This window comes from Hevea brasiliensis, chromosome 12 (genome assembly GCF_030052815.1).
Source record: "Hevea brasiliensis isolate MT/VB/25A 57/8 chromosome 12, ASM3005281v1, whole genome shotgun sequence".
Classification (NCBI taxonomy): domain Eukaryota; kingdom Viridiplantae; phylum Streptophyta; class Magnoliopsida; order Malpighiales; family Euphorbiaceae; genus Hevea; species Hevea brasiliensis.
The window spans coordinates 864,473-885,034 of NC_079504.1; the positions used below are offsets into that span (position 1 = coordinate 864,473).

The window sequence follows — 20,562 nt, forward strand, 5'->3', positions numbered from 1 at the left end:
ACTAAGGCATTGGAAAATTAGTCATGATACATATTACCTATATGATAAGAGCAAAGCTCAGGCTCAGGCAGAGGCAGGGAACAAGATTGATTAAAATTGGGGAATAGATTGCCAAAGGATGAAAGAGTAAACGTATTAATTTGAATGATAGACTTCTTTTGTCATGATTAGCCCAAATCGATAATCTCCTATTCCTTGTCCTAAGTTGTAATTTAAACTTGAAATCGAAATTTCACAACTGAATATCGTTCCACTGAATTAATTAAAGCTTGTAGATAGAGCCAATCTGCTTTTTTGTTTCGAAAGGAGTTGGCATTTCTCCTGTTCCCATAATTCTTATAACTATTATCCAGCCAAGCCCAATAACGAGGATGAGAACATGTCTAAACAAGGGGTCTGTAAGGTCTGTTCCTAAGGCCCAACCATGGACGTCAATCCAAACTTGAAAAGCTAAAATCTAAAATCCATTTCTCTTTTAAGAAATGAAATACGTAAACCAGAATTTGTTGTGAAGCCAGAAAAGAAGGAAGCAAAGAAAGCGGTGACAAAAGGACAAAAAAGACTTAAAAGAAGATGAGATTCCGCTAGTAGTAATTAATAAGATATGCCGTTGAGAGTGAGAGAAGAAGAAAAGAGTTATGGCCTTATGAGATTCCCATCATCATTAACAATTTTTGCAGTTTGTTTCCTCTGGTTTGTTCGTCTGCGTCAAAAGAAAGACAAATTCAGAATGGGGAGGGGGGCCTGGTAGAGAATATTATAGAGGTTCTCTTGTGGGTTCCTATTGAATGCTCTGGTCCTTGATGAGGGTCTTGGTACCTAGGGTTTTTAATGCACACCTGCAAAAACAACCACCTCTTTTTCTCTTTCCCTCTCCTCTCTTTCTAGTTGCTTAAATTTGAACCGAGAGATACCCATTTCCTCTCATCACTCTCTTCACATAAAAAACACTTCACCTTCTTCTTCTTCTTCTTCTTCTTCTTCTTCTCGTTGCAAGTTGCAACCGTCCTCTGCTTGAAAGTGTCACTTTGATGTTGGCTCGGTTCACTCAGACAAAACACTGCGTTTTATCCCAAGCATGATATGGTCTTTGATTGAGCCGTGTCAATATCATAGTGCTCTTTCAAATTTTTTTTTTTTCCGCTTCTCCTTATTCTCATATGCACAGAACCATTGCCTGATTCATCTAAGGTGAGTATCCGACGCCGTTTTTTTTTTCTTCAATCTGCTCCTTTATTTATTGGGTTACATTTTCAAAAGTAATTAGAAGCTTGAATTTTTAGGTATTGTATTAGAAGATGATGATTAGGCAATTGTAACTTTTGGCTCCCACACATTTTTAAATCTCGAAATTATTCTTCAAAGGAAACTAAACAAGCATAAAAATGTAGGACTATTATGTCTTTTCTCTCTCAGAAAAATTATATCATGAAATCCTAATTTGATATGTCACTCTTCATAATCACGATTGAATATTGTTTTCACATGTAGTTAATGGTGAACTCAACAAAATCAACACGTCTTCACTTTTTATGGTTTGATATATAATTCATTATCAAGATGTGGTCAGGGCTGATTTAATTCCTGAATAAGATCAAATCCAGTTTTGATTAAACTAGAGGACGGCCTTGATTAACGACTCATAAGCTCAAATTGACTCTAAATTTTATACAAGAGACTGGTTTTGGTCTCTTCTAAATGAGAACCAGTTGTTTGATCCAATAGTTTGACTTAATTCGGACTGTATTTTTAAAAAGGTAATATGATCGGGACTAAATCACTCAATATCAAAACAAAAATTGTTATTGGATCGAAATAAACACTGCCTTAAACTGTCTTGATCAAAACTAACTGAAAACACCTGAGGCCAATTTGAGTCCAATATTCATTTTATTTATCAAATTATTACTTTTAATTTGAAATCCATCCGGATCAGACCATTATCTATAAATAAAGTTTTTTTTCTTTTTTCTTCTAAACACAATGGACAGCTATTTTATATAAAAATTTGGAGTAATCCACTTAATTCTAATGGTCAACTTGAAAAAAAAAATAAAAAATAAACCTCAGTAAGTAATGGGAACTGCCAATTTCCAACAAAAGCACCATATATATACCAGAAACAATACACTACGAGTTCCAACAATTTGGAGTAATTAAAAAAAAAAATGTAGAAAAGCCATTATCAAGTGCACAGAGATGAAAAAGCAACGTAAAATACAAAACCTGCCGGATTCAATTGAGCTAGAAATTAATTATTTTAATTATTTTTTTAGTTAATTTCATTAGGAAGGGAATAACCAGTCAATGCATGTGCTTCAAGGAAGGGGCATAAAAAATTTTGGCAATAGGTGTTCTACTATAGCCCAGTTTTAGGTTCATCTGCTGATTTAAACGGCGGTTTGATGTTGCGAGGGCGCACATAATTCTCAATTGTCAAGGCATCTCTCCAGTCCTTGTTAACCTGCCGTTGCGGGCAAGTTCATGCGGAAACATTTGAGAAAGATAAGGCTATAGAAGCCGCAAAGGGAACCTATGGGTCTTATCAGATGATCATCTTTAAAAAAGCACAGTAACCTGAGCCAGACGCCTCCAGGTCTTTTCTTAAACACTCAATACCTAACCAACAAAAAAGAAAAATGTCTACTACGTGGGCTGAATTTCCGCCGAAATTGCTTCAAGTAATTGCTGAAAAACATACCAACTATGTTGATTACCTTCTGCTAGAGCTGTTTGCAAATCAAGGCAAGTAGCTCTAGCAAAAAGGCCACATAATCTTCTCTGTCAACTTCCATTTCTATTGTTTCCTTGCCACCAAGACAATCCAGACCGCCGCGGTTTCTACAACTTCCCAGATGACAAAACATAGAGTCTTGAATTGCCTGAAGCTTTTGAAAAGCTTTGCTGCGGATCATCCCATGGCTGCCTAATTATGGTTGAAGAGAGCCCAGCAATATTTGTCTTAAATCCCTTAACAAGAGCAAGAATTGAGCTTCCTTCATTATCTACTTTCCCTACTTTCCCCACAGCCCTGGTCTTTGAGAACTCCCAGAACTTGAACGAGGACTTAATCATGAGAGAAAAGCTCCATATGCGCCACACGTTTATTGTGAAAGCAATATCATCTACCGAACCAAGAAGCTAGATTGAGTGAATTAATTGGAGCTCTATTTAAAACATTATTGCCTAAAAAACTTGACAACAATATAACCATGCGTAGGTGGTCGGTCTCCATTGGGTTACAATCAGTCCATGAATTAGGATTCATTATTTGTATTTGAATTGAATTGGATGTTGAGAACAAAGTAACATAAATATAAGCCTGATAATAATTAATTAAATTTGGTACTTTCAACCATAATATTTCTTTGATTTTTATACAAAAGGTACCTTGGTATAGGTTGATTTTGTTTTTCCTACTTTTGTTTTCATGCATCACTTTGTCTTAACCACAGAGAATGAGACACTTTCAATTAATTATGTGTGTATATATGTACATATTTAATTTAATATTTTTAAAATTTATATTTAAATTGTCAGAGAAAATAATATTGAAGATACAAACCCTAGCATGTTCAACCACCCCAGATTCTTCTTTAGTCAACTTAACTTGCAAATTGTCAGAGAAAATACTTATCAAATTTAAAATTTAATTATTTTAATATATAGTATTTCTATTGATTATTTCAAATAATTTAGTGCAATAGGACTTCTAAATGAGCACAGAGTTTAAGGGTTTTTTTTTTTTTTTTTTTTTTATTATTTTTATGGCCATGCATGGTGTGGTGAATCAATTGCTATGATTAATTACCTGAAACACGTGTTTTAGAAATTATGTTTTTTTCTTTTTTGGAAAAATCTTAGAACTACCTCCCTCAGCATAATTTATGATTAATAATTGATATTTGAACTCTTATGAGGAAGTAAAGTAGGCTTTTTTTGAATAAGAAGAAGTCATATTTGTGTTGCGGTTGTTGGAATCAACATATTCATTAGAGAAAGTCCAAACAAGACGTTTATAATTGTATGTTAATGAACTAACTAGTCTATTTTGAAAAGCAATTCAGAGCTAGCAGTTGGTCTATTGTTTCCAGAAGGGATACTTTGCTAGAGGATGAATTTGACAATAAGAATCGCAGACTTTAGATTTCTACCTCTGTATTCTCTTCATTGTATTTGAAAAAAAAAAGGTCTAGGAATCAAATGAAAAAAAAAAAAGGGAGAAGCTTAAAAAGTGATTCGGGAAGGACAGGGCGGTACATTATTTGCACGGTCCCATATTCTCTAGTCTGATCCTGCAGTTCCAGCCGTCCGATCAAAGCCATGATCAAATTCATCTAAAAAGGTTGATGCGATAGAGAGAATCAGGGCTTTTTAAGGCTCGTATCCATTAGCTGCTTGCGCGTAACTCCCGCTCTCAGGATCCTATGAACATTCCATCCAATTTGGTCCACAGTCCACTAGAGTTTGGATCAAACTAGAAGTCTAAAACTCTATTAATCAAATCAAAAGATCACCAATCCACCTAACTGATCAAACCTTTTTCAATGATCATATCGTAAACGATTAGTATATTGACTCTGCTTATTTATTTTTTTCATCAAAGTTATGTGGATTCTCAAAAGCTCAAAAGGTAACTCAATAATTCACCTACTTCGCTTTCCATTCAGCAAAGTGTGGAGCAGTGGTATATACCTGGCAAAATCTCTCCATATATACCCTTCAAACATGCAACATCTTTCTACTCTCAAACTCTTCAATTAAAAAATCTCCCTGTCTTCTATCTTCCAATTTCATCTCCCTTTCTAGTATTGGGACACGGTCTTTCGATGGGGTCAAGCCCCAAGAGCCTCCAGGCTATACTTGGTGCACCAGGAGTAAAGGGTAAGAGAGTTTCGATCCTGTCAAAAGATGGTTTAACAGATTTCATGCAATCCATCATTTTCAAGAGGCAAGAAACCAAAGAACCCTTTTACGTGCTTGATTTAGGAGTGGTCACTGCCCTCATGGACAAATGGACCCGTACACTACCCATGGTTCGACCCTTCTACGCCGTCAAATGCAACCCCGACCGGGCTCTCCTGGGCACACTAGCGGCTCTTGGCTGCAACTTTGATTGTGCTAGTCGAGTTGAGATTGAATGCATCTTATCCCTCGGAGTTGCTCCAGAGCGGATCGTTTACGCAAACCCTTGCAAAGCAGAGTCCCACCTCAAATATGCTGCTAGTGTTGGTGTCAATCTAACAACTTTTGACTCGAAAGAGGAATTGGAAAAGATACGAAAATGCCACCCGCAATGTGCTTTGTTGATCCGAGTTAAAGCTCCAGATGATGGCGGAGCTCGCTGCCCACTAGGACCCAAGTACGGCGCACTTCCTGAAGAAGTCACCCCTCTTCTCCAAGCTGCAAAAGTTGGGCGTCTCAAAGTGGTTGGAGTTTCTTTTCACATAGGAAGCGGGGCCACTCATTCTCGCGCATACAGGGGAGCCATAGCGGCGGCAAGAACTGCATTTGAAGCTGCAGCTAGACTCGGCATGCCGAGAATGAATGTGCTGAACATTGGAGGCGGGTTCACGGCCGGTTCACAATTTGACGAAGCGGCTACAGCAATAAAATCGGCTCTTCAAGCTTATTTCCCAAACGAACAGGGCTTGACAATTATTTCGGAGCCAGGCCGGTTCTTTGCAGAATCGGCTTTCACGTTAGCCACAAACATAATCGGGAAGCGTGTTAGGGGAGAACAAAGAGAATATTGGATTAACGACGGTATTTACGGTTCCATGAACTGTATCTTATACGATCATGCAACTATCACGTGCGCGCCTCTCGCGTGCACTTCAAATCGTGTAAACCCCACGTGCAAAGGATCGAGGACGTATAGCTCGACGGTTTTTGGTCCCACGTGTGATGCGCTTGACACGGTTTTAAAAGGTCACCCATTACCGGAACTGCAGGTCAACGATTGGCTGGTGTTCCCCTGCATGGGAGCATATACGGCGGCTGCTGGGTCCAACTTCAACGGATTTAACACCGGAGCAATTCTTACGTACCTTGCTTTCTCGAATCCAAGCTAGCATATTGTATATTAGTTGCCAATTTGGAATATAATGAAGGGGAAAAATTATATTCTACTACAATGATTTTATATAGATAAATTCACATAAAATGATAAATCAGTAAATAAATTATAAATAAAAAAAAGTAATTATTAAATTTTAAAAATAAAAAATTATTGATTAGTTAGTTAATGATTATTATTTTTAAGTACTCACTTATATATATATATATATATATATAATTTTTATTAAATTACCATTTCATATAGGATATCCTATATAAAATCATTGTTGTACAATATAATTACTTTTTAACTGATTTTTTTCACAAGTAGCCAATTATGCATTAATGGAAAAAAAATGATTAAAATTATTTTTATAGAGTTTAAGAGAGAAAAGATTGAAATTTCCAAAGCTGATAAGCAATAATATTAAAAAATGGATCTAAAAAGAGAAAAAGCTAAAAATTTTTGGAAAAAAAATTGTTTATAAACTTGATTTTATATAAAAATATTTTTAATAGTTATTAAATTATATTTTAATTAAATATATATAAATAAAATTCTTTACATATATATATATATATATATATATAATTAAATTTATATTTTCTTAACTATTATTTTAAAAGTTTAAGAGCGTCCCTATAAATGTTAATCGGCTTATAATACCCAAATTGTTTTCACAATTTTAAGATCTCGACCACTGGCCCAATACAAATGTTAAATTCTCCATAGTAAGGCTTTTGCCCCCTAATTTTCCTTTGGGTCAGAGTGAGGCCCAATTCAAATGTTTGTAGCGGAAAGGCCCATAGATTCTAGGCCATCGCTCGCAGCCGATTACTTCCTCTCCAGAGATAGGCAGCATAGCGTCTCTCTTCGTCGCTAGAAATCGCCATGGAAACTCTGAGCTCCTCTTCTGCCTTCGTTTCTTCTTCGTCTTCTCCTCTCTACTTCTTCTCCCAAAGAGAAAAGATTCTCCAATCAGAATCCTCCGATTCCAAACTTCTTCCAAGAGTATGTTGCTTCCCTTCCTTCTCTTCTTTTCCCTCTAATTTCTCTCCTTTATTCTTCATTTTCGTTAACAGAATTATTCCTGCGATTCAGAGAATGAAAACGATTTTGATCTCCGATCTGAATCCAATGATTCTAGCATCGTCCCCTTCTTCAACAACCCTACCCTTTCCAAGGTGAATTTCAAATTTTGTTTTATTTTCTATTTTGCTTGTTTTTAATTTAATTTCCGTCTCAATTTGGTATTATTGGTTTTCATTTGGGGTATTTTGGGTAATAATGGCCATTAGGACGCGGCCATGGGATTGGTTCTAAGTGCTGCTTCTGTAAGAGGCTGGACTACTGGTTCCGGCATGGAAGGGCCCCCGATGCCTGCAGGAGCCGATGAAGGATCCGATACGGAGAAGGATTCGACCTTACCATGGTCCCTCTTCACCAAATCGCCACGTAGGAGAATGCGCGTTGCCTTCACCTGCAATGTTTGCGGTCAAAGGACCACTCGCGCTATTAATCCGCACGCTTACACTGATGGTACTGTTTTTGTTCAGGTGATTCTGTCTCCCTAATAGGTTTTTGAATTCCTTATTTCTATATTGTTCTTGTAGTTTAGTTTTTGACTTGTTTTGTTTGTTTTTTGTTCTGTAGTGCTGTGGATGTAATATTTTTCATAAGCTGGTGGACAATTTGAAATTGTTTCACGAGATGAAGTGCTATGTGAATCCGAGCTTCAATTATAGAGATGCGAAATGGGATGTTGGATTCAAGTTGTTTGATATGGTAGATGATGATGATGATGATGATAGAAATGATATATTTCCAATCTAAAGAGGTGAAATGTTTGATTTCTCAATGTAAGTTCCTTTCTTATACTGGGACTGATTTGTATCGTGATTGTATATAGGGTCTTACTGTTATTTAATCAGTGGGTTAGTGTAAATAAGTCTGGATTCATTTTGAACTGAGCTGTCTTTCATACATTAGATGTGGATATTTATAACGGAGAACATGGAACCATGCTTACTTGATCTCGAGAATTCTGCCGTAGTGTTGTTTATGGAATTCAAATGTACTTTTGGTGGCATAATAACTGCTTCTTTGGATATTGTAGCATTCAGCCTTAGAATAACTTGATCATAAGAATAAATGGGATAAAAAAAAATGTTGATTTGATGTTTTTGTTGATAGTTAGCTCTGCTTGTCATGACTTCTTTGAATAGAAGCTTTGAACCTTGTTGCATTTATTACTAAGTCGTGCTTGCTTGAAAGAGATACGAATGAAAGTCAAGTAAAGCTGGAATAATTATGATAATACCATTAGTTAGCTTACAGTTCCTGATTGATATAAAGTGATTAATCTTGAAAGGTGCTATTGATACAAGTATGATGTGTTTCATCATTTTACTGGAGAAACTATTGGTGATATTTCTGACATTTTACTGCCAAACTGAGTGAACTGGTGATATTTAAGATTTTGATGGCAAGGTAATCAGTATGTTGATGCACTCTTATTTTCATGAGCTACTATCTCCCGGTGAGCAATGTTTTCACTTTTCAAGAGGGACTTGTGGGACTTGATGACTATGCCTTGGTATTTGAGATCTGTTGTGTTTTAATGCTTGCTTCGATACTGGTTTCCCATGTCATTTCAATTTTTTTGTTCTAACAAAGGCTGCTATTACTAGATAGTGGAACTAGAGTTGGGGGTGGGAGACAATACTTGGCTTTTAAATTCTTATTTTCATTATTGGTTTTGACCGAGTTAGTTAGTGAATGTAAAATGGAAAAAATTGGATCAAATCCTTGAAAAAATTGGAAATGTGTTGTAACTCGTGAATAAACTGGCATCTATATAAGGAGCTAAGTAGATGTATTTGGAGTCTTGAATGATTATGATACTTTGTTCTCTGAATCTTTATGGACTTTGAAGCCATGGTCCTGCCCCATTTCACACTTTCACAATCTCCTATTGACCAGAATTTCCATTTTAAACGCTGAACGTTATTTCAAGATCTCAACTAGGTAACTATAGCTGAAAAGGCTGATAGGTTCATGTGAGTCGCTTTTGATCTGTGTGCAGGTGTTAGCATGCTATGGGGGTGATTTCACGCTGACTGTGGTCACATAAATTTCAGTGATTTCTTTTTTAATTTTTTTTAAATATGCCATATTGCATTAAATGCCCATAAAAGCAAAGAGTATAACTTAGATCTAAAAAACCTGCAAAAAAAGGGAAGCCCATAAAAGCAAAGAGGACAACTTGGGTCTAAAAGAAAGAGAAGCCCACATAAATTTAAGTGATTTCATTATGATGTATTTCTGATTTTGATGTCAGTAAGTGGATACTTATATTTTGCGGTCATGGTAGACGACAAGCGGAAATATCAGCGCCTTTATGCTTGTATGTTAATTTTATTTAACAATTTATATATATTCATGCTATAGAAATAGTGTAACAAAATTAACAAATTGTATGTTTTATTAAAATTATTTATTATGCAAGCGTTAATAATTTTGGCACATTGTTTTGTAAAAATATGTATAACTGAATTTGTAATCGCGATAATAAAAAGAAAATAAGAGGGCATGAGATTGACTAATGTATAAAAGTTTAAAAAAAAAATGATTAAATGAGATTGGCTAATTTTTTCAGACTTAATATTGTGTTTTATAGAAAGTTAAAAATTTTGCCTTTATAAGTTTTGACATTTTAAGAAGAATAATTATTAACTTAAGCTTCTCAAAGTTAACATTTAACATTCTAATAGCGTATAAATATTAATGAGGTAAAAAATCAACATATTCTCTTTTAAGTATCTAAACACTAGCATATAAATATTAATAGAGTGAAAAATTAACATATTCTCTTTTAAGTATCTAAATAATATTAATGAGAATTAGAAGTTACATTAGTAACAATCACTTTTTGTTAACCTCGTAAAAATATGATATTAGAATTAACTACATTTTGTAACTCAGTTAGTGAACATTTAATCAATATTTGTTTCTAGTTTTGGGAACTTTGTCGCACATTATTTTTCTGTAAGTCATAACATGATCCCGTAGTATACCTAATGAATCACTGAACTTTACGTACCGATAACCCATTAAATACACTATAAGTGATTTTTAAATAATTTTCTTACTTTTTAAAGGTGGTGAGCATTTTTAATAAGTATTAAAAATATTTAATTGAAGTTCAAAAATTAAGTAAAATTTTTGTCCATTTTTATTTTTCCGCAAATTTTGAAAAAATTTCGGCAAAGTGCCTACTATATTTAATAAAATAAAAAATTTTGACTTGTAGAAAACACTTCCAAATATTTCACTTCATCAAAATCAACCACCAACACAACTCAATTTAGTACAAATTTACTCTATCTCCACAATTCAATGCAAATTTTCACAATTCATAATTCTCAACTCAAATATTTTCAAAAATAACATTGAATAATTTTATTTACATTTCAATAAAGAAAAATTGATTTACATTTACCAATCTAAATTTACATAAGAAAATCTAAAATATTTTATTATAAGTTTTGTACAACTGCTCAAGACCAATTTACAACATGTACATACAGTCATATACATCAAAATAAATATGTACAATAAGGGTATAATGTAATACCCGATAAAAGATCAAAATGTAGTACTATGATCCTCGGCAACTCACTCGGCTGTTTTACTAGTCTCTCTACCTACGATAGCAATGAAAAGTCATCGCTGAGTACGATTACTCAGTGGTGCACAACATAAGAAAATACCAATTTATGCATATATTAAATCACGATTAGTCCAAATGCAGTATTAGAATTGATAAACTGACACAAAACACAATTTAGAATTTTAATCAAAGAAATTTTTACTTCAGAAACCATAAAACAATTTTTATAAAATCACACAGTTATATCATGTCATCAATATATTTTTACACTTTGTTTGTGAGACTTTTAAGGAGGTTAGAGTATTAGAACACACAGGTATACTATAAAAACAAATAATAAACATAAACAATTAAAAAATAAAATTAAATAAAAAAACAAAAAAAAAAAAATAAACAAGAAAAAAAAAATACAAAAGAAGAAAAAGCGATTTAAAAAAGAAATAAACGTAGTAAAAAAAAATTGAAAAAATCGTAAAAAACTCAATTTGAAAAAAAAAAAAAACCTCATGAAAAACAGAAAAAAAAGAAAAGAAAAAAAAGAAAAAAAAAAAAAAAATAGAAAATAAAAGTGAAAAATAAAAAAAGGAGCGAGAAGAAAAATGGAATTAATTTTTAAAATTTGGGATGAACAAAATCGAAATAATTAAAAAAAAACAAAAAAAAAAAAAAAATTAAATAAAAATAAAAAAAAAAAAAAAAAAAAAAAAAAATAAAAATAAAAAAAATAAAAAAAAAAAAAAAAAAAAAAAAAAAAAAAAAAAAATAAAAAAAAAAAAAAAAAAAAAATAAAAAAAAAAATAAAAAAAAAAAAAAAAAAAAAAAAAAAAAAAAAAAAAAAAAAAAAAAAAAAAAAAAAAAAAAAAAAAAAAAAAAAAAAAAAACAAATCTCTCTCTTCTCTCTAAAAAAAAAATCATAAAAAAAATCCATTAAAATAAAATCAAACTACTTAAAAAGAAAGCTTAATATAACAAAAGAAAAAGAAAAAAAGAAAAAGAAAAAAGAAAAAAGAAAGAAAGAAGAAGAGAAAAAAAAAAAGAAAGAAGAAAAAAAAAAAAGAAAAGAAAAAAGAAAAGTTTTTAGTTTTGTTTTATTGTTTTTTTTTTTTTTAAAAAAAGCTTATGTTTTTACTAAAAATTAAAAAAATAAAAAAAAAAAATTGAAAAAAAAAAAAATGAAAAGAGATGAAATGGAAAAGAAAAGACATTGTTTGATGTGAGTTTGAATTTTGATGTTAGTTGAATGAGTTGAAATGAATTAATTTGAATAAGTAAATTTTGTTTTTTGAGTTTTTTTTAAATTTTTGTTTTAAATTTGAAAAGTAAAGTTTGGAAAAATGAAAAATGAAAAAGAAAAAAAAAAAAATATTTGAATGATGAAATGTGATGAAAATATGGTCAAAATAATAAAAAAATGAGTGTGTGGAATGATAATGGGAATGGTAATGGTGTGGTAGGGAATAAGTCAAGGTACAAAGAAACAAAAAAGAAATTTAAAGAAAATTTCAAATATCCAATTTAATGAATAAATAAAAAAAATGACAAAATAATTGACATAAATCAAAATTCAAAAAAAACAAAAAAAAAAAAAAAAACAAAAAAAACAAAAGTGAAAAAAAGTGTTGAAAATTTAACCAAAAGTGGTATTTTTGAAAATCAAATCATATAAAAAATTTTATTGGTCAAGCTAGGTCAAAATGTCAAAAAATAAAAAATATTTATGAGAAATTAAGAGATGAGAAAAAATTATACTAATAATAGAAATTAAAAAAACTAAAAAAAATAATTTAAATATCAAAAAATTGTTTAAAGAAATTAAACCAGCAAATTAACATTAATGCAAATTTGAGCATTTTATAAAAATCATAGAACTCTCTCTCTAAAACTCTCTCTTTAAAAAAAAGAATAATTAAAATAAGACATTAGAAAGTGGAAACGTAGAAGGAAATAGAATTAGAAAATTAGAAAGAACTTTATCAAAAATAATTATTGATCATTAAAATCTACGAACGAAAATCAAAATCAAAGGCGAAAAAAGTGAGCGATATGAGTGAATGGTATTTTTGGCTATAAAAAAAGCTACAAAACTTCAATTGAAAATAAAAAAAAAACTTAATATAATAATAATATTAATAAACATTTTCTTTTTAAGAAAATCAACAATAAACAATAAAGTGACAAAAGGCAACACAAAAACCAAAAAAAACCAAAAAATTAAAAATTAACCATATATCAAAAATAAATTTGAAAAACAACAAAAAAAACAAACACAAAACCAAAAAATAAAGTGTGAGTAAAGTAGTTTGTCCCAAAATGTGGTAACCTATTAAGAATTCAACTATATACTGATGAATAGAATAGAATAATAGTAAAAATAAAAAAAAAGTAAAAAAGAAAATTTTAAATGAAAAAAATATTTAAATTAAAAATTAAATTTATTTGTTTTGATTTTATTTTTGATTTATGTTTATGTTGTATAAAAAATTGTGTGTGTGTGAACATTGAAAAGAGAAAAAGAGAAAAAGAAGAAAGCGACAAAGAGGAGACTTGTTGCTTGTTGTAAGTTTTATATACTTTTTTTGCATTTTTTTTTTATAATTTTTTGAATAATTTAAAATATATTTGAATAATGAATTATGATGTTTTGATTTAAAAATATTTTAGTTATTATGTATATTAAATGTATTAAATTGTTAAATTTGTTTTTAAGAGTTTCGAACCATATGTGTCATATTTATATAACACCACATACACACTAGCCTCATAGTGACTAATAATAGATTTTATTTTGATTGGTAATTAGTGAAGTGGTGAGGTGTGCGGAGAGAAATGGAGATGTGTATATATATATTATATAGAAGCTAGTGTAGCTGATTTGTTTGATTTTCTCCTTGATGTGATTTCTTATTATTTTTATGATAATTAATAAATTTTTTTATGATGTTTTTTTTGTTTTGATTTTTTTGATTGAAATTTTTGAAAATTCATAAATCATGTTTAATTCATTTTTATTAAAATGTTTATGTTTTTTTTTAATGTTTAAATTTTATAAAATATAAAGATTATTTTATTATATATTTTATTTTGTTAGTTTATTTGTATTACTCTAGTTGCTTAGTCTATTCTTCTAGATATGGAGAGAGGAGAGGAGGAGGAGACTGACTAGTTTGGTGTGAAGAGAAGCTGCTACTATAAAGTCAAATTATATATTAATTTATAAAATTATAAATTTTCTTTTCATGTATGTATTATGTATAAATGTATGTATGTAAATAAATGGGTCTTTAAATGGTACTTAAAAAATTTTGTTGAACTTTTTAAAAGTTTTTTTTTTGTATTTTTTTTTGTAAATTTTTTTGTAAATTGTGTAAATTTGTGTGTCTAAAAAAAAAATATGAATATTTATTTATTTTATTTAAATGAAATATATATTAAATATAATTGAGGATTATTTTTTTTTGAACTTGATTTGAATTTTGAAAAATGATTGAAATTGATTTTGATTGATTATGAAAGTAGTGGTTGTGAAAAAAAAACTTTTTTTTTTTTTTTTATTTTATTTGAAGAAGGTTTCTCAAAAAAAAATAAAAGAACAAAAACAAATTTAAAAAAAAATAAAAAACAAAAAAATGGAAAAAAAAAATTATTTATTTTTTTTTTTTTTTATGTTTTTTTAAATACCTATTAGAAAATGCTCACAAACAAAAAAAAAAAAAAAAAAAAAAAAAAAAAATGGGGGCACTTAATTAATGAGTTCGGGGGAGGTGAAGAGGTTAGTCATTAGGTATTCTACGGGATCATGTTATGCCTTACAGAGGGGTAAGGTGTGACATTTTTCATCTCAACAGTCAAAGGCTTATGAGGGATACTAAGGCTAGCTAGCTCAAATCTATGGGTACCCATTCAAAATTTTTCCTCTACTGGCACACACCTCAATACTTCAGCCAGAGAGGGAATACAAAATAATTCCTCATACTAGTCAGGCTAGTGAGGCATTCAGATATATGGTCATGACACTGTGGTTTCAAAACTATTTTAACAATTTTTTAAACATTACTTTGCAATTTAAACACACACAATTTATTTTTCCAACAGTTTTGATCAAAAGCATATTGTCCCTTTCAATAATAATTTCAATACAAATAAGTCACAATTTAATATCACAATTCATTCAAAATAATTTGCAGAAATTTCTATATTGTGCACAAATCTCGTAGGAGTCGCCTCTAGGCCTTAACTCGATGTTTCCTTTCCTTTATTCGTATTCTTCTCAACTAAAACACACAATTTGCAGTGTTTCAGTATCACAACTTATAATAAATCTAATAAATAAATTTATGTCTACTTAATTATAATCTTAATATACTTAAAATTATGTTATTAAAAATTTGCATTTCGGGATTACTATTCATGATACTATTCAAGTCAAAATGTTGACTTTCTCATGCTTAATAGGTATGTGAATTTCAATTACACCCACATACCACATTTTGGGTGCCTAATTTGTTGGTTTTGATTACCCCTTCAATTTTTAGGTCTCCTAAGAGAATTCTCAATTTTTCAGTTTTGGTCCCTCATTTTGCACTGTTCCATTGGTCTGGTTATTGTAGAAATTTTGCTAAGTATTCTTCATTAAAATTGTTCCTTATTATCTTATCTTTAATTCTCTTTTTGAATCATCCATTTGGAGTTTTGTAGGCCAAGATATGACCATTTGAATAAGGCTGGCCGGATTGGTGTTACCCAGAATTTATGGGCACCTAATTGGTTCTAGCAGTTTTAGACCACTAACTTTGGGTGACAATTTCACTTGGTTATGGGTAGAATTTGGGTTGATTTTCTTCATAAAAGTTGTAGTGCTATGTCATACCTTTCCAATGCCACAAAAATCAGGTCATTTAGACCTATCTAGCCCAAGTTATGGCCAAATTAACAAACACTATTCTTTTAGTTATTTTGGTACAGTGGCATTGCATATTACCCCTATTTGACCTAATTGTTCACTATATTAATGTCATTTTCTAGGCATGGTTTCTACATGAAAAATGTGTCATTATGTGTCTATTTTCATTCTCAATTAGCCTCACACCAATTGGATAGGTAAAATTTCAGTTTTGGCCCCTGGAAGGGACCTAGGTCAAGCTGCCATATTAGGAATCCTACCCAATCCGAATTACATTTTAATTCTACCAATTCCAACACATCACAATTGGTCCCAAGTGACCATTTCTAACCTCAATTAAGGTAATTTGCATCAATTGACCATTTCTTTCAATTTTTCTCTCAATTTCAAGAGACTTAAGAACCTTAATTCCTTAATTGTGTAATCTAATGAAATTAAAGTGCATAGATCTTGTTTACATACTTAATTCAACTAAATTACCACTTTAATTCCATCAAATTCTTGCAATTCCATTTCCCTCTATTGCTGGCCGAAATTTTCCTTTAGTCCCCCATAATGGTTTTTGTTTGATTTTAAGTTAAATTCTAAGTTAAGTGAACTAATAACATAGAAATTAAACAACAAAATTCAAGTTTACTTACTAACCTCAACTTTAATTTCTAATTCTCTAAATTCTTCAATTTCTCCTTCATTTTTCTTCTTCAATCTTCTTTTCTAGTTGAGATAACAAGGTTTTATGGAAAATTTTGGAAAAACTTAGGGTTAATTGATGGGATCAAAAGCTTGAATCAAGCTTTAATGGAAGGGTTATCAATGGAGGTGGGGTGAAGGAGGGTCTCGACCAAGTTGATGAGAAGAGAAGAAAGTGATTTTCCTTTTAAATTTTTTTTGTATTTATGTGTAATTATGTGTATTTGACTTTGTCAAAAAAATTGGGTAATTAAATTTTAATTTTGACATCATTTATGATGTCACCAAAGTGAGGTAAAAATTCAATTTTCCTTACTTTTTCTTTTTCTTTAATTTTTCAATAGTTCTTTAATTTAATTCTCAATTCCGAAATTTTCATTTTTTCGATTTTATTGGACAATTAGGTTAGGAGTCACCTTTATGAGTGATTTGACCAAATTGCCTCTCACCGGTCTGATCCAATTTGTAAGTAATTCGATATTTCTTCCAGATCCCTGGCCTAATTATTTGACCTACTTATCAACTATTTTCTGTGATTTTCTCTTTTCCATTAGGTTCGCAATAGTCCCTAAGACTGCGGCGTCACAATTTCTGGTTCAAAATTAGAGTTATGACTGATCTCGCAGTTACTTCCCAGTAAGGTCACCCATTGCTGTGACTCTCGGCTTATTTAACTTTTTATGCTTTATTTTTCTTATTTATACTTAACCTTCTAGTCGGTATTATTTATTTTCATTAAGGATTTTTTTAGGTGTCTTAACATGGTTCTAATCTTCTTAATTATCCGGACCGATACCGGTCACCGAAACAGTGAAATATACCAGGCCATGCATATAGGGGTGTCATAAACTTCTTCTTTTTTTTATCACTAAATATAAAATTAATTAAAAATAATGATTATAAACTCTTTCAATAATACAAATATAATTAGAACACAAATATTTTATATGAAAAAGAATTTATTTAACACTTATTTCAATAGCATTTTATTGAATTTCAGTTATTATTTTTAAAATGTTAAATTCTTTTAAAAATTTTTATTTTTTTAATCAAATCACTCGTAATTTATTTTGTATTGTATTTATTATATAATTAGTCATATTACATAATATCAATAATATAATTATTTTCATGCTATTAGATAAATTTCATCCTTATTATTTATTGCAAAATAATAATTAAAATTTAATTATATTTAAATAAAAATGTGATTTCATCATTCAAATTTTAAAATTTAGAGTAAAAATGACGGGTTTTTTTTTTTTTTTGCACTAGTTTGAAAATATTCAAAATGGCATAGTAGAAAGCATAAATAAATATTTGAGAATCGGAAACAACAAAGTAAAAGTTTATTAATATGATGACTACAAATGTAAGCTAAAATATAACATGGTCCACACATTAAAATATATTTAAAATAAATATAAATCAATTAGTAGAGCACGTGTCATTAATTTTTCTTTGAAATACATGTGACATAATATGTCATGTCTATCGATAAACTGATATTTCACGTCTTTATGCGTTTGCTTATATTTTTTTACTATCAAATCAAGAAATAAATGGGTATATGCTATTAAATTTTATTTGTCATCCAGATGCGTTGATTTTAATATTATTTCAATTCAAATGAGAATTATCATCATCTATTTATTTCTTTTATCCCATTAAATAAAAATATTAATTATTATATAACATTATTAAGATATTTTAAAATATATTATTGCCCTTGTTATTTTAAAAAAAACCATTTTTTTTAATCTTTATATCATTAGGAAAAGTTTGAAATTTTTAAAAATGATAATATTTTATATTATTAATAAATTCAAAAACTAACATCTTATAAAATTTTTAGAATTTTAAAAACAAAAATGGAAATTTAGTTTCATAATAAAAGAATAATGGGTTGGATAGTTAATAATGTTAAAATAGTTAATATATAACATAAAATATGAAGAATTTTTAAATTTTTATAATTTATATATGAATAGTGATCAATCAAAAAGAAAATATTTTATTTATAAATTACTCTTAAGATTTCAATCACAATATGATAAATTGACTTACAAATTGTTAATTAATGTAATTCTTAAAATTATTATTTTTATAATAATTTATATTTAGGTAAAATTTTTTATTATAAAAAAATTGAAACACACTGTTTGATTTCCAAAAATTAGTTTAAAAGTTGATGCAAAATAATCTTTTAATTGTTCTTAAAAACAATAAAAGATATTAGATTCGTCTTGATGGCGAAGGATATTTGAATTTTGAGCCACATCTCACTCTGTGGTTAAAATGTCTGGTCAAGAAAATTCAGCTGCGCCATTAGTCTTAGTAAAATTCATCTGCTGGAATCATATTGAAATTGGTCAATTCAATTTAATTTCAAATTAAAATTAAATTTTTTTTCTTTTACAATAAAATTTTCAAAATAATTATTATATTTAATTAAAATAAGATTAAACTAAGATCGAATCGAAATGATTTTGTAATCCGGTTCCAACGCCCTAAATCCACCGAAACTGAACAGTTGATACTGGTCTAGAATCAGCTAGAACTGAAGCTGCCGGGAGGCGTAGCGAAGATATGGTACCTAAATTTTTTTGATACTCTTTTACTATTGAACCAGGATCTAGAAATTAAAACATAGCAATTTTTATTATGCTCCCAAGGCTTGGTTGACTGTAGAATACTGACTACTGATCCAACTTTCCAGCTTCCATATCGTTTTCATCAGCTCTACTTGCATACTCAGTATTCATTGATAGACACGAATCGTGCCTAGGAAGATGCAGCCATCTATAGTATTATAAATAGATGACTTGCTTATCTTCTCTGACAAGTTGCAGCCTCAATCAGGGGTGGCCACGATTTAGGAATCTTCGGTTCAAATTCAATGAAATCATGAATTTGAACTAAATCGTCATAGGACGGTTTGGAAGATGGTTCTTGAACCGCCGATTCCGGTTCGAACACCGATTTAAAACGGTTTAAAGGACGGTTTGAAAAATGACAGTTCAAGACGGTTTGAAAGCAATTTAAGGGCGATTTAAGAGCAATTTAAAGGAAAAAATTAGAGGAAAATTTTGTTGATTTAGAATTTAAGTTATATTTGTAAAAATATTTTAATTTTTCTTAAAAATCTTTCAATCAAAATAAAATAAGAAAAATAAGAATAAAAATAACTTATTTTTAAGAAAAATTTAATAAATAAAGACTTTAACTTATTAAAAAATTAGAGATAAAATTAATTTTTTTTTTTAAAATTAGAAAAATGTGTATGAACTTAATTTTGCCTATGTATCCATTTAGGATTTAGAGGAATCAAAATTTTCAGTTATAAGTTGAGAGAAAGGAGATTGAGGTGGTTTGGTCATGTGAAGTATAGACATAGGAAAGCTCTAATTAGACAAGTAGAGCATATTGGGTTGAGGATATAAAGAAATAAATAGGTAGACCTAAACTAACTTGGAGGAGAATAGTACAATATGACCTAGAAGTATTACACATTTTCGAGGATTTAACCCAAAATCGTTTAGAGTGGAGAAAGAGAATCCATATAGCCGACCCCAATAAATTTTTGGAATAAAAACTTAGTTGAATTGAGTTGAATTGAGTATTACTTGCCATTTTTAAAAAAATTATATGATAATTGATAATTAAAAAAACATAAAAGAAAAAAAAATAAAATAGAGAGTATTGAAAATTTTATTGAAGATATGAAATAATAACAGAATAATTGAGATAGTATTAAAAATTTTAGTGAGCATAAAAATAATAAAGTAGAAAAATTGTGAAGTACTGAGAATTAAAATGAATGTAGAAAATAATTATTTAAAAAATTTGAGAGAAATTGAAAGAGTATTAAGAATTAAAGAGAGTGTAGAGAATTAATGATATTATATATATATATGTAGAGAATTAATGATATTATATATATATATATATATATATATATATATATATATATATATATATAAATGAATTAGGAGTAGAGTGAAGTATTTATTGAATTTTTTTTGTATTTAAATCGCCGGTTAAGTCTGGTTTGGAATCATCGGTTTAATCCGGTTCGGAACAACAGGTTCACGGTTTCTAAAAATTATGAACCTGAACCAAATCGTAGAAGGACGGTTTCGGTCCGGTTTGAAGCCGGTTCTGATTTTGACCGATTTCGGTCCAGTTTTGACCGAATTGGTTTTGGTTCGATTCCGATTCGAAACCGGACCGTGGCCA

At 29.7% G+C, this 20,562-nt stretch overlaps 1 protein-coding gene and 1 pseudogene across 1 annotated transcript; both read left to right on the plus strand.

Annotated features, from left to right (window-relative positions):
- Positions 1 to 4,357: 4,357 nt before the first annotated feature.
- Positions 4,358 to 6,103, plus strand: LOC110632149 (ornithine decarboxylase). The gene has a single exon (XM_021780266.2). The coding sequence runs from the start codon at positions 4,830 to 4,832 to the stop codon at positions 6,072 to 6,074; it is 1,245 nt and encodes a 414-aa protein (XP_021635958.2). The 5' UTR covers positions 4,358 to 4,829; the 3' UTR covers positions 6,075 to 6,103.
- A 603-nt stretch (positions 6,104 to 6,706) lies between these two features.
- LOC110632138 (uncharacterized) lies at positions 6,707 to 8,103 on the plus strand (annotated as a pseudogene).
- The last annotated feature ends 12,459 nt before the right edge of the window (positions 8,104 to 20,562 follow it).